This window comes from Mustela lutreola, chromosome 4, assembly GCF_030435805.1.
Source record: "Mustela lutreola isolate mMusLut2 chromosome 4, mMusLut2.pri, whole genome shotgun sequence".
NCBI classification, from domain to species: Eukaryota; Metazoa; Chordata; class Mammalia; order Carnivora; family Mustelidae; genus Mustela; species Mustela lutreola.
Window position 1 is genome coordinate 114622722 of NC_081293.1, and position 15155 is coordinate 114637876.

The following is a 15155-nucleotide window of genomic DNA, read 5'->3' on the forward strand; positions in this document are numbered from 1 at the left end:
AGAAAACAAATCCGTCCGTTACCAGGGGTACGAACGGCACTTTGGGGTTCACTTTAGAAAGGGGAAGCAGGTGAGGTGGACTGGGGAGGTCCATCACAGAGGCGTGAGATCCTGCAAGGGCAGCTTTTTCACTAGTCTACCGAGTTCTGGTGCTGAGCTTCCACCAGATTCTCTGGATTAATTTTTCTGGAAGACAAGTTTAAGGAGAGAATGGTCTTTACATTCCATTTGCCTTTTTCCCCTCAATGATCCAACCTGCTTTTGAGGCTTATTCTGAAAGAATTCACTGAGCAAGTTTCAATTCTGTAACAGAACCTGCTGCACCAACCTATCACCCGGTCTGAGTAAACGAACGTGCTCACCCCAACTGTTCTGACCCGAAACATCTCTTAACGTTGTTCAGACATGAACAATCCAAGTATAAGACACGTCAGTGTACATGATGTCACATAAACGGAAAAAGAGTACCAGCCTCGCGCCCCTCGTCCTTAGTTTGCGCAGCTCCTGCCGCCACACAAGACCCGCCCCTCTTCCTGAATCAGGATGGCCAGAGCATTTCTTCTCAACACGTGTCATCTGACCTTTTGTTTTTAGAGAACAGACCACGTGGTCCAAAACTGTATGAAAAGACTGCATTTCCTGGGGTGACAGAGGTGGACCTCCAGGAGAAAATATAAAGGACGGAAAAGCAGTGAGCACGTTAGACCGTGGGATGCCAAAGTGTCCCAAAATAGCAAAGTGACGCTTGGGATGGCAGGAGAGATCTCCACGTGCATGTGAGCGCCGCCTTTCCTGAACAGCCATGTTCAAAGGTCAATTTTATTACCTTGCTCATTTTTGAAGGGCTTTTACAAGTGTTTTGAGAGGTGTCTGGGGATGGACATTCACTTGTAGTCACGGGCTCTGCATTTTCAGGGTCAGGATCTGTAAAGCAGAAGAAAGCTAGAGTGAATGGAACATTGCGCGACCAGCACTGCCTTGCACTAACATTATTCAGCCCAACTCTGTAGAAAGGTACTTTCCTTGATGATTCAAAAAGGTTTTTAAAACAATAACCACGATAGGTCATCTGCTTACTGACCTTCCATAAGTTCACTGAAAGGAGGGACTGGGCCCTTGGGTTGCAACTGGGGAATGTGATTTGAATGAGATGAAGGTGAAGACGGAACATGACTCGGTGAACATGGGACACATGGTGACTCTCCCCCTAGAGATGAAGGAGACCCAAAGAGAACATTAGAACCGCAAAGAACGAGGGTGCACAGGGATTAGCTGGCTCCACTTTTGGGCAAAGGAACAAGCTCACTTACCACTGTCTTTATCTTTTCGGTGATCACTGAGAAGTAGTGCTCGCTGGTAACTCCTTTCTCTCACTTGCTCCACTGAGGTTGAAGCAGTCCTTGAACATAAAATCATACATTCAATTCAAGGAAGCTACTGCCAGCTAGATTAGTCTTTGTCCTTGATGGTCAACATGTCCTCTCAGACCAAGGCTTTTGCTCTGCTGGGAAAATACTCAGGTGTAAAGCTTTGAAAGTAGCCAGACTCCAGTCCTTTGTCTTAAGCAATTTCTTGGTGGGAGAGGGGTGGGGGAGCTGAAGTGCATCCACACCCAGAATGTCATGGGCACCAGATACACCCTTTACAGGTGAGCCTGTGTCTGCCCTGTAAGGCTAGTGGGACGTGCTTGGGGGGAAGGGGACCCAAGAGGGAAGTGAATGAGCCCTTCTGCCCTTTGCCAAAACCCATCCCATATCCAGCTTTTGCTGTTCCTACTGAAGAAATACTAAAACCTGGTTCTTCTTTTGTAACTGGTTAGGGATCTAAGGAAATCGCAGGCAGGATACAGACTACGATAGAAGTTCTCTGGAGAGGGATATTATGAGAAAACCGAAAACTGTCAAAGAGGCAGCACAGTGAACCCTTAACATAGGCAAATACAGAGCGGATTTAAAGCCCTATCAGCAAGGAGAAATCGCTCAAAATTAGGACCGCGAACATCTCTCTCCTTAGAACTGGGGTAATGATGACAAACAGGAAGAGAGTTCGCTACCCAAAGCTTGTGCTTTGCAGAACAGCATACTTCAGATCTTTCTAGATCTAGCTGCGGTCACAATCAGCTACAGAAAAGATCCTGCCTGGACGATAAAGAACAGAGACTACTTTAATTATAAGGTGTACTACTCGGAGTTCTAAAGTTAGCAATGAGCTCTTTTAGACAGGCTTACCATTGAACTTCCGGGTCGTTCTTCTCACTGGCAGAAGCCTCCTTAACAGGACAGTTATTGCTGGTTTCTTCCGAAGTCGCACTATAAACGGTAGTAGCTGGTGTTGGTAACGGCAGGCTAGCGGTGCTTTCTAGCTGCTCCCCGCTTTCGGTCCTGTTGCCACACCCGTCACCACTGTTGCTTGAGTTGCCGCTTGCATGAGGTGACACACTAACCAGTGGAAAGTGCTCGGCCTTCGAGCCACTCTTCCTGGCTTCCCGCTGTCTTTTACGGTACTCTAATAGAGAGACCTTGAGCGAGAAAGTGAAGGAAAAGCAAATCTTTTATTCTTGTTTTGTATGTCAGAGTCGATCTATTTTTTTTTTCTAAAGAGAATTACTATATTTACATTAGGAAAATTATGTAAAATAATTTGATTTTGAACAAATAAGAATAATTAACAATTACCAATGCCTAGTATATGCCAGGCATTGTATTTAGATGATTTACATACATTATCTCATTTAATCCTCACAACAACCCTATGAAATAGGTATATTATCATCCCCATTTTACAGATGAGGAAATTGAGTAACTCACTCACTCAAGGTCACACAGCTGGTGAGTGTTGGAGCCGGGATTCGAACCTAGGTCTTACTTGAAAGCCCGTGCTCTCTCCACTATACTACATTGCTTCCCACAAAGTTGCCAACTGGACTCTGTTACAAAAATTAAAAGCACACATCACTAAAATTCTTTGACTTGCAAAGCAATAAGCCCATTAACAAATAAAATAAGTGTCGTAGTTCATTCCATTTCTCTGAAGTAAGGCATTCTAATTGTCTCAGTATGTCTGCTGCCAACCAAAGAATGGTGGTAAGTCAGGGAACTTACAATTATTTACAGAACACTTTTCAAAATACTCATATCCACAGCCTAAATACTATAGATATTATGGATGAATAAAGAAGCATTTCTCCAATACAAGGCTGCCTGTTCTACATAAAATAAGGATATTAAGAACACAAGTATTATTTAACTCTCTTTATTTGGCTAGGAAGTGGTTATCTTGGGGTTTCGATTTCTCAAACTGCTTGTAAGCATTTTCCACATCACTAGAATGTTCTACTTCTCTGCATTTTCTAATTGAGCATTTACAAAAGGTTTGAAAGTATACATAACACAAATTTAACTTGGAATACCTGGAGTAGGAATGCCTTACATAACACATAACTGCTAATAACCCTCAGAAGTAGTATGAAAAAGACACTATTAAAAGGACTAAAATCGTTAAATTTGTAACCTTTTTCTTTTGTGGTGGATTCTGGGGTGTGCAACTTCCGTCGATCAAATTGTCATTAACAGTCCGTCCGAAACCAGAAACAAGCCCATCTTCTGAAGTACAAAACACAGGTGTTTCCATAAATATGCCTCTAGTATCATCCTGCATCAGGCATTTTGACTCACTTATTCGGAAGCCTCCTCCAACCTCCAACTGATGTGAGGGCGTCAGGTCCCTCAAGTTAGAGTTTACTGAGAAGTTAACTCCTGTTCTGTCAGGACTCTTTACCCAGGAAGAATACACTGTGCCCCGTCCAGAGTGAGCAGATTCCAGCTGGCTGTTAGGATCAGTCCTGTCATGTGTAGGTGGTTCCATGGTTTTGTGTAAGGCAGTCTGCTCGATTGCCTCGAGTCCCAGTTGAAGGTCGGACACAGATTCCTTTTCTCCAGGGCACTGCCTGTTGACTTCAGTCCTACTGCGAGGGCTGGTATAACCGATAGTCTTTATTTCTTGCAGACCAAGGTCAGTTAAATTAGAATTTCTAAAAGGCCCCAATGTTAACATGGTAGAAGATCGGTCATATCCCTGTTTAAGGAGTTAAAACAAAAAAAATTACACAAATAACCACATCTTGAGACTGTTTACTATTTTAAGATCTCCCAATAATTTAAGCAAAATAATGGTAATAGGAAAATGTCACCAATTTAAATACTCTTTCTGAATAACTCCTTACCTCTTGATTATAAGTGCGTCTCTTAATTTCTGGAGAACTTTCTGGGGAAGAAATATTCTGTATAAAATAAATAAGTAGAACTGAAAATTAACATCTATAAATCCATGATATTCATAGAAATCCAAACAAACTATTACACAGACTTTGGTTTTAAACTTCTTTCTATTTCCATGCCCCCTGTAAAATCTCTGCCTTAAGGTCAGTTTGATACACACACACATAGAGCCGTTCAGTCTGACACCAAGTATCAGTAAGATCCAAGTTATGCTCATTTTAATAAAAATGTAGAAGTTTAAATTCACATCAATGCACATTCCAAATTTACTCTCTTGGTTTCTTAAAAATGTTTTCTTCCTACTCAAAGCACAGTAGTTTGGGGGTGGTGGGAGCTGTTAAGTACCATCCCCATAGGTTGTCTTTTCCCCATTTAAATTTCTCACCTCAAAGTGCATGGTATTTCCTGGTGTGCCAGGAGTTACTGGGGTAACTGGTGAATATATGGGCTTATAACCATTTCTGCAGGCTTCATCATCTGATTTTACCCGTGGAGGAGTGGCAAATGATGGGTCCGTGGGAGTAATATCTGTGTGAGTCGGTGTAGCATACGGTGAAGGAGTAGGTGTGGAGGTTTCAGAGTAAGCAGAATCTAGCAACTGATAAAGTCTTCGTTTTTTTAGTGGTGTAGTTAGATCTGTTGGTGAAATAGTAATTCAGACATTATACTGCTGGGTATTTGCTACATTCTGTATTCTGGGCAAGGTCAAAACATCAACAATAGTAATTATGAATTTCACCCCCAAACTAAATTTCAGGGTTTTCAAAGATACTACTAACATGAAACAAGCTCTCCCCACCCCCACGAGTTAATTTTACTACTATAGCATGAATTATCTTGCCAAAGTGCCTACAGGAGAGTTTTTTTCGATCTGAGAAGCAGCCCAAAAATTCAACCATAAGCCCAATATATAGGGTACTGCAAATTTAAGATTTTCATGTTTATCTTCAAACAAAAGGTTAGAGGACTGAAAAAAATAACAAAATGCTTCTTTCATAAAGCATGTAACAACTAGAATGTGTCTGTTATACAAGCTGTATACATCCTACCACATTCTTCAAACTAAAACAACACTGAAAAGAAATTCTACCTGGAAGGGAACAGCTATCATTTAGTAGTAGTGGACTTTTACTTTCACCATTGACTGTAGGACTTCTGGATCTTTCTTGACAGGGTGAATTAAATCTATGTAAAACTGCTGAGTTTTCCTCTTCTAAGGCTTGTTTCAACCATCGCTGAAATACATAACAAATGAATAGGAATCAGTTTGTAGCTCTTCACACAGCCTATAAATGTAGAGCTGATTCTAAAAGCACTTCACCAACAGGGATGGTAGTAAGGAAGGAGACTGGCACTTAGCTATTCCTAGATTTTTATATCCAAAGAATGGTTTACCTTCTTGCATGAGCCTGAAATGTTTTCAGTAGGTTCTTTTCTTCTCCTTTTTTCTGAAAGGAATGGTGAAGTAAATCGAATATAGTGCTTAGGAGTAGAGTACACATGCGGACTGTAGGCCAGGCCTGGTAAGGAATTGAGCTGGGTAGCTAACACCTCAGGATCTGTAGTTATGCGCAGAGGCCTTTCTGAAAGGCTGTCTGAAGGTTTTCCTGTCTTCTCATTCTTCTCACTTAACCATTCATTGACCAAGTGCTAGAGAAAAGAAAAAGTTGGATCACTCTATATATAATTGCACAGATCGTCCTACTGAACATTCTGATACTAAATTTGAAATTGATATATTATCCAAAATGATACACTGGGTAATCATTACATTTCTTTGATTAACTTCCCTTACTTGTAAGATTTTGTATACAACAGTACTCTTCCAGGAAGAAAACATATGGTACCTTTTGTAAAACAGCAAGGTCTAAGAGACTTCAGTACTATCTTATAAACACAAACATTAAATTTAGGTTTGTTATTGCTTCTGTTACCATTGTGTAAGAAGAATCTGGTTTTATGCAGTGTTTTTGTACCCTGGCTGCCTATCAGAATCTCCAATGATGAGATCAATGCATATACATTAAAAAAAAAAAAAAAAGTGTCAGCATTAAAAACCCTGCTTTAAAATTTACATAGCCCTTTTATATTAATTCTGTTTATTTATTTTTATCTATAGCGTATGTAATTTAGACTTTACTTGTTATGAATATACCTGGATCCTACTACTCACTTTTTTTTTTTGTAGGCTGGTTACAGTTATTTAATAAAGCAATTGTAATGGGCACAGAAATAAGGATTACATCTGTCAGCACAAGCACATTTTGTTTGCTGTGTGGGCATTCATATTTTTCTATCTGGTAATCAAATGATATTCTTGTTATTTTTACTCTAATTTGTTCTAAAAAAAAAAAAAAGTACTTGAAGTAATATATGCATTCTCACACATAGATACACACACAGTGAAAAAAATAATCTACCGGCACTGTCTTCCAGTGATAATCATTAAAACATTCTAGCATCTTTTTGTCCTCTCCCCACCCCGCCTCCCCGCCCCAGTGTATGTACAACTGCATATCCCAGACAAAGAGAAAGCTCATGGGGTCTGCAGCCAGGCTGCCTGGGTAGGAATCCTGGCTTTGCCACTCACACCGTGACTTCTCTACATCTCAGTCTTTATCTGTAAAAGAAAGGTCATAACAGAAACTAGCTCTACAAACAGGATTACTTTGGGGATTGAAAGAGCTAAATAATATTTATAAAGCTCTTCAAGTAGCACAGTATCTGGCAGAGTAGATACTATGTCTTCTTACACTGAATGAAGCCTTCACATTAGGGGAAATCATGAGGAAATCATGATACTTTCATGCTTGAACAGTATATTTAAAAGAATGGAATACCATCAACAAAACCTGTGGCACAGGAGGCTCTTTTAGAGAATCAGATGGGAGTAAAGTCTCCTTCTCTGACCAGGAATTGAAATAAATTGATAACACCACCATAACTAAGCCATTTAAAACTAAAAGGCACAATTATGTTGTATCTGTAGTCGAGAAAGTAGCTTCTCTTTTAAAACCTGAGTTTTTTTCACTAATCTTAAGTTACAAAGAAAAGATGCAACTGTTTTTTTGTCCTTTCAAAGTAGGCAAAAATAACTGCCCATTTGACAGTTATCAAATTAACATACATTTAAACTGCTCCTCGTTAAGGCAAATGATGGCTGGCTTGTTCAAAATCCATGGGGCAGTGAGGAAGAGTACAGCCTTCCCGTTAGAACTGTGTTTAGATCTTAAGTCTCTAACTAACCCTCTGACTCGCCATTAAAATATACTCCCAGGTTCATCCCAGATGTTTACTGAACATACTTTTGGTTTCACAGTACCTACAAACTGTGCTGAATCTGGTAAGAACAAGATAAAGTTTCAAAACCTTTTGTGTACAAGAAGAATCCAGTTATGATCTAACCCCTTCCCCCTAAAGGAGCCCAAGGATTACCACTTTGCTATCTGTGCTCCACTGTACTATATTCTACTGGGGGTTGGGGGTGCTTCGTAAGGATGCTCTGTTATTTCTGAGCTGTGAAATTCAGGCTGGTTTAGCTCAGTGAATAACTTCTTGTAATTGCTTTATTAAGTCTTAACAGTTTTTCAAAGATGAATAAACTTGAAAACTACCCTTTATGGCAATCAGGAATTTCTTCACATTTAATTCTTACAATCTCCCTATATTGTGAAAACTGTAGGAAGTAAAAAAATAAAAGATAACATATGTAAAACCATTTGTTTCTGCGAAGTACAAATTTAGTACATAGGATAGGCAAAAAAAGGAATTTTGATAAATGATTAAAATCATTACATTGTGATTTGTAATTTCCAAAAGGAAGTCTTGATATACTGACCATTTTAACTCTGTTTGTAACAACAGTGCAAACATTTTTATTAATTGATTTTACTGTTTGGGATTTTCATTCTAGTCTAAAAACTATTAAGTGTAAAAACTATGCCTCTTGTTCTATTCTATTCCTTATGTTACAGACTAAATCTTAAAAACACAGATATATTTAACGTCATAGATATCTCTCCTGAGAAGAGTTTCCCTGCTCCTGAGAGCCCTACCTTCTTAGTTTTAGGGTACTTCGCGGGACATTTAGTAAGTGCTGGGACTTCAGTTTCGGTAATTAGTTCTGCTAGTGCAGTTTCAGCTTCTGGTTCTATTGCAAGTACAGTATTTTCAATATCGTTCTGTTGTGAAGTGACTTCTATATCCGGAGAAGATGGCTGGATATCTGAGCACATGCTGACAGTCCTGTGTCTCCGACGCTGTTGTCCAATGTGAGTCCGACTCCGAGAAAAACTTTTTCTCTGTTTAGTTCTATTCACTTTGGCAGGGGTTGGCTTGCTAGCAGTTTCTTCTTTTGCTTGTTCCTAATTCAAAATACAACAGAGTGGAACTTTGCACACAACATTTACATTAGTAACAAGTTGAAATCTAAAAGCATTAATCAACTTCAGAAGCTAATTTCCTGAAGTTAATGAATTCTGATAAATTAATATAACCTTTTTTTAGTCTAAAAGCAAATAGGGGTGCCTGGGTGGCACAGTGGGTTAAGCCTCTGCCTTCGGCTCAGGTCATGATCCCAGGACCCTGGGATCGAGCCCCGCATCGGGCTGTCTGCTCAGTGCATAGCCTGCTTCTCTCTCTGCCTGCCTCTCTGCTACTTGTGTTCTCTGTCAAATAAATAAATACAATCTTTAAAAAATAAAAATAAAACAAAGCAAAGGGAACCTCGTATCTCAGGTCTAAATTCTCAGAATTTGAAAAATGCTACTAACACGTTAAAAATTCTTTACAGATGCAACTAAATCGGTGAGACAATTTTCTCCGAAAGTGCTTAAGTACGAAAACAAAACTAAACCTGAATAACGATACCTGAATAACTTCAGCATCGCTGACAATCTGTGCATCTTTACATTCACTTTTAACTTCAGTTTTGGCTGTGCTGATCCTTTCCAAAGCTTGTTCTCTTCTTTTCTCTCGTTTTTCAAGTCTGGCAAAAGCTTGCAGAATTGCTTCCATTTTCCTTTCTTCTCTTGTCTAAAAAATTTAAATTGGCATAATAAATGTCACTGCACTGAAGTAAAATTCAAAAGTCCAACTGTTCTTGTAAATTTAAGAAATAAATTCTATGATGATGTTAGCAAAACATTTCTACTGATGATAGCTTGGGGCGGTGGGGGGAAGGGAGACATATTCATTTGAGATCCTTCAGAGTCGGAAACATCTCAGGAAGCCCTGTCACTGCAAATACATTTCATAAAAGGGATACTGGTTGGATGATTGTCAAAGATAAGTATAAAGCAAAACCAAAAAATGGGGGGGGGGGCAAAAAATCTACCTTGCTTTACTCCAAACTGAAAATCCTTCTGAATAAAAGGAAAGTTAGCCCTTTTAAAAATAAGATTCAAAGTTTCCACGTTAATGAATGTTAAAAAGATCACATTCACAGAAACTGAGGGAATGAATACATTATTAATACATGGCAGGGTATTACAGGGTGAAGTCCTGCGTTCAAATTATGACTGTACTAGTCACTATCTTTGTGGCTCTAGTCAACTTAACCACCCTAGTTACTAACCTTTCTGAGCCTCTTAACCAAATGTGGATAGTAATTATTACACTTCACTGAACTGTTATTGAATTCAGTTGGGAAATATCTGTGCAGCTTGCCAATACCACTTGGAAAATGGCATTCCCGAATTGTGAGTGATTATTTGTACTTGAGCTTTCTTGCCCCCTGTCAGAGTTCCTACAACACATCCTTCTACCCTCTGTCTTCTACTGACAGTTTAAGGCAGGGACTGAAGAACAGCAATAGTTCCTTTGACCTTCAGTACTCTTTAGAGAGAAAATATTAAAAGCAAGACCCAGAGCCTTGGCCTCGTGGGCCTGGCAAGTGCTTCAGCTTTCAACCAGAAACAGGAAGCACTTCCATGGGACTGTCCAGTTCTCCACATGAAGAGAACCAGCTACTGAGTCTCCGAGCCATTTGGCTTTCCTCCTTTTCTGTCAGTGATGGGGGAAGAAGGGTTGGGATCTTAAGCTCTGGCTGCATGGTCTTCTCCACACTGGAGCTTTAGTCCCAGTCATTATCAGCAGAGGTTTAAGCATTAAGATACCCACACACTGGGGAAACTACTGCTTACTGTATTTTTTTCATTCATGTTTTTAAGAAGATTTACAGATAGAGCATGTGCATGAGAAGGGGAGGAGATGAGGGAGGAGGGAGAAGAGAGAGTGAATTCACAAGAGGATTCCCCTGCTGAGCGTGGAGCCCAAAGTGGGGCTCAATCCCAGAACTAGGATATCATGACCTGAGCAGAAATCAAGTGCCAGCCGCTTAACTGACTGAGCCACATGGGTATCCCCTTTTCTTCATTTTCTTTACACTCAATATGGGGACAGAAACAGTCAGCAGACTCCTCTGACAATACGGCTGAGCTTCTAGTTAGTCACAACAAATTGCCGTCCTGCAAATTTGCCACTCTTACAAAACCCATCATCCTCACTTTGTACTACAGGCAAGGAAGCCGGTCCACAGAGGCAAGGCTGCTTGTTTGTGGGCACATATATACGTATGTACCTGCTGTGGGATGGGTTAACTGGCACTAAAATCAATAGCACAGACAAAAGTGGTCTTTTCACCGGAACTGGAAATTTACACAAACCCCTTTCATCTTCTAGCTCTTTAAAAAAAACCCTATCTCTGTATGAGGGCTTTTCTAAAATCCTAAATGTAGAAATCCAGAGTAATTAAAAAATTATTTTCCTAACTGCTTCACCTGTTGAACAGGGGAGGGGGGTGAAGAGGGAGAAAGGGTTAACTACTGTGGTTATTTTCTCTCTTGAAAAATTTTAAAATATATCTGACAAAAAGTACATTTTTCCAGAAGAAATAAACTTAGCAAGAATCAGTTTATGTATAAAAAATTACTAGCATTTAAGATAAGTATGAATTTATGACAAAAATCTGACATAGTTAATATTCACTTGTTTTACATGGTTAGAGTGAGGGTCAAAGATAAAATTATTTGAAATAAAGACCAAATTCATTCAATGAAAAACTGAACTGCCACGGTGCCTTGGGTGGCACCATCAGTTAAGCATCTGACTCTTGATTTTGGCCCATGTCATGATCTGGGTGTCATGAGATCCAGCCCTGCTTTAGGTTCTGCGCCGAGCCCGGAGCCCGGAGCCTGCTTAAGGTTCCCTCCCTCCTTTCCCACCGTCCCCGCTCCGCAGCTTGCACACACGTGCATGCTGTTTCTCATGAAATAATAAAAATACTGAACTCCGTGTAAACAATACAATTAGCTGACAGTTAAAAGAAAATATTTTAGGGATGACTCAATCTTTTAGAACTAGTCCTGTGCTGCTGAAGAAACCAAAGCCCCTGTGCATTATATGACTTGTTCAAAGGCAGAGCCATGAGGATTATTCAAGTTTTCTGGCTCCTAATTTACTCTTTCCAGTTAACCACCACCAATACTACATAAAGCAAAATAAAGCGTTAACTCTTCCCATGTCTACTACAACTGTCAGCTGAAAGCACTAAGGACATGATATTACTTTTAATACAATCTCATCTTTAAAAAACACAAGTGTTGGGAATGTAAGCACGCCTTTGATTTTCTACATGAAAAAAACCATAGGCACACCGGTCTACTTTCATTTTAAATTCCAAGTTTCATATGTCGTTCAGCATTTGTTCCCACCATTGCACTGAGTACATAATCAGATACACAGTATCTATTTAATGATTGAAAACTTGTCTATTTTACAGACCTAATGGAAAAATAACCAGTTTTACATATAGCCTGGGGTAGCTACAGTTTGTGCAGGGGATTAGAGATATCAGGAATCCTAATTAACCCCAGCAGACCCCAACATCTGTGCTTGATACTGTTCAAATATGGCTTAGTGCTAAGACCTGCATGTTCTGTAACCATGACTCTTTATTCCAAGCCCATGACCCGACCTCAGAATCAGCTATCTGTGAGCTGAGCAATCACAGACCTGATAGAGAGTTAGAATTAGGTTTGACTTTCAGGAATACTACATTAGCATTTGACATACTGTTAATGCTGGAGTACTGGGTGCTAATCTATGAAGGCTCCCTGATGATATCAACATTGCTTTTATGACATGTACCTTAGTTTATGGTCTTACAGAGCAAATCTAGAGTACTGTAATTCCTGCAAGCAGAAGAAAGTCTGCTTAACATCCCCTTCCAGAATTTTATCACTTGAGTTGATATTTTGAGTATTTTTATTCCAATTTCGTGCTTCCATATACAAACACAATAGAGGACAAATCTGTCTTGAAACCATATAACTTGATATACTTGGAAGAGATTATGAAGATCTTCTAAGCCTCCTTTCAATAAACGGTGAGGTCCATATAGTTCAAGGGCACGTAATAAAGAACACATATTAAAGTTTTATATAATATGGCAACTGAAAAAAGAAATTCCACTGAGTAAACTTATAATTCATCCTAATAATTAAAGATAACTGGCACTTTTTTACTGAGTAAAAACAAGCTGATGCATTGTGGGTGCCCCACAGCATGGGCACAGAGGGCAACGCACCTCATAGGAGAGAGAACTGAGAAGGAAACAAAATGAAGACCTCTTGGGACTCAGTTTTTTTTTGTTTTGTTTTTTGTTTTTTGTTTTTTGTTTTTACCGTGCTAATGGGCAGAAAGTGGTTCTCAAAAAACTTACCTTTTAGGAAAGGGAATCAGCAGGGTCAGCCTGCCAAATTACCCTACCCACAGCCTTGAAATAAAGTAAGAGATTCCTCACTCAAATAACTTGGCTTATCCTCTTGAACAAGAGAGAGTGATTTACTAATCTTCTAAAAAATGGTTAAGATTACTGATTACCAACAGAATAATTCCAAAATAATATCCCCATTTCTTCTCTACCACATGATGACTCAGTTTATTCTCACAGTACTGCTTCCTCTTTGAGATCTGTTTCTTATATCCATGCATGCCATCTCCAGGAAATTTTCTCCAGAACCTGGCTGCCTTTTTCACCCAGTACCTTCAGTGGTCCTTAGCAAACAGCAAACACTCACAATTTTGTTAAATGAGTAAGGAGTGTGTATATACTACAGAGAGAATATGTCACTGTTATGTGAAAGCACAGAATGAAGTATTTTAGCAAGACTTTGGGAATCCTGAGTTTATTACAAGGCAGGTGAAGCTGAAGATCCTCAGTTCGTTTAAACAGAATACTGATAAAAATACATGGGTTCCCTTTTTGCTATTCAGTAGCCTAATGTCAGTAATCACTCAGAACACAATTCCTAAACTCTCTAAAGAGAAAATTAGTAACCGACATAAACTTAATCATGTCATAAGGAGAGAAAGTTGATCAGATGGGTGATATATTTCACATATCATCAGATGACTTTCTGGCCAAGGTTAATCCTGATATCTTACTATCAAAATTTCTTCCTCATCTTCTAAAGTGCTCTTCTAAGTCAAGTTACTTCCTAGAAACATTAGGAACAGGATTCTTTCTAGTCTTTTCCCCTAGGATGCCTGTACCATCGAATAAAAATCTGTAGGCTATCAAAGGTATCACCACAAACAAGTTGCAAGGGTTTATGAAATGGTTTCACAAACAGAGTTTCTCAAGCTTTTAAACACAATGTGTGTATACTGGGAAACTCGAAGTTGGGAAACTGAAGCACTGTTTACTAAACTCAACTGGCTGCAGAGCTCTTCTGCCCTCCCCCCGAAAATGTTGAGTTCTGTGGAATAATTTCTGGTGTGATGGATGAGGCATAAGAAAATGATGGAGATTTCTGCATACTGACAAGGCTTCCAGGACACTTTCTGGCCTATAAGGAAGCTTCGGTAAATTCACACTTATGGGCTTACCCATATCTCTACTTGAATGGCTGCCACAAATATTTAATAGGTTCATTTACTGACCACGGACTTTTTAATAAAGCCAGGCAGTTTTTTCTTCCCCCTAGAAGCTGGGGCTATACCATTTAACAAAATTACAATTTTTTTTAAAAGATTTTATCCATTTATTTCACAGAGAGATCACAAGTAGGCAGAGAGGCAGGTGGGGGGGGGGGCGGGAAGCAGAGAGCCCAATGAGGGGCTCGATCCCAGGACCCTGAGATCATGACCTGAGCTGAAGGCAGAGACTTAATCCACTGAGCGATCCAGGCACCTCTAAAAATTCTTTTTTAAAAGATTTTATTTTTCATTTATTTGAGAACAGGCGAGCAAGAAAGCAAGCACAAATGGGAGGGGCAGAGGAAGCGGGAGAAGCAGACTCCCTGCTGAGCAGGGAGCCTGACTCAGAACTCGATTCCAGGACCCTGAGATCATGACTAGAGCCAACAGCAGACACTTAACAGACTGAGCCACCCACATGCCCATTCCTTAAATCTCTATCCTCCAAACTGTGATGGCCTCCTGAACCACCTTCCCTGGATTCCAGTGTAAGCAATCTGACTAAAATATACCATCAAATATTACCAAGACTATATATCCCCAAGGTACAGTCTTAACACAATGCCACGAAAAATTATTTTGAAAACATCGATCAGAAGATACTTGAGGAAGTTCTTCTCATGCCATTATAAATCTGGAGTGGCAAGCCACCTTTTTTATTTAAATCTTTCAAAAGCTTTATGTTTCGACTGATCACTTGTTAGTTCAACAAAATGTAATGCGCTTCCCAGTATCTAACCCCCTGCTGTACACTCTTTACCCCTCACCATACCAACTACAGTGTACCTGGGGGTGTCCACTCAGTAGTGCCCTGGTTTTGGAATCAGGTGATTCCCTACCCTATTTCAACTTCTGTAGCTTAACTGGGCTGACTGTAAGATTCTCCAAAGTCAATTT

The 15155-nt window shown here is 39.7% G+C and overlaps 1 protein-coding gene across 4 annotated transcripts in view; it reads right to left on the reverse strand.

Moving 5' to 3' along the window:
• Positions 1-15155, reverse strand: part of KMT2E (lysine methyltransferase 2E (inactive)) — a 97291-nt gene that overhangs the window by 1642 nt on the left and 80494 nt on the right. For 3 of the 4 annotated variants that reach the window (XM_059170859.1, XM_059170858.1, XM_059170860.1), the window contains 11 exons: positions 9147-9311; positions 8333-8641; positions 5673-5927; positions 5368-5512; positions 4663-4913; positions 4223-4279; positions 3511-4074; positions 2229-2518; positions 1311-1399; positions 1082-1207; positions 827-924 (listed from right to left, as the gene is read on the reverse strand). In XM_059170859.1, the coding sequence (XP_059026842.1) occupies positions 827-924; positions 1082-1207; positions 1311-1399; positions 2229-2518; positions 3511-4074; positions 4223-4279; positions 4663-4913; positions 5368-5512; positions 5673-5927; positions 8333-8641; positions 9147-9311 (2349 nt within the window). The remainder of the gene's footprint in view (positions 1-826; positions 925-1081; positions 1208-1310; positions 1400-2228; positions 2519-3510; positions 4075-4222; positions 4280-4662; positions 4914-5367; positions 5513-5672; positions 5928-8332; positions 8642-9146; positions 9312-15155) is intronic. The other variant, XM_059170861.1, reaches the window with a different exon arrangement.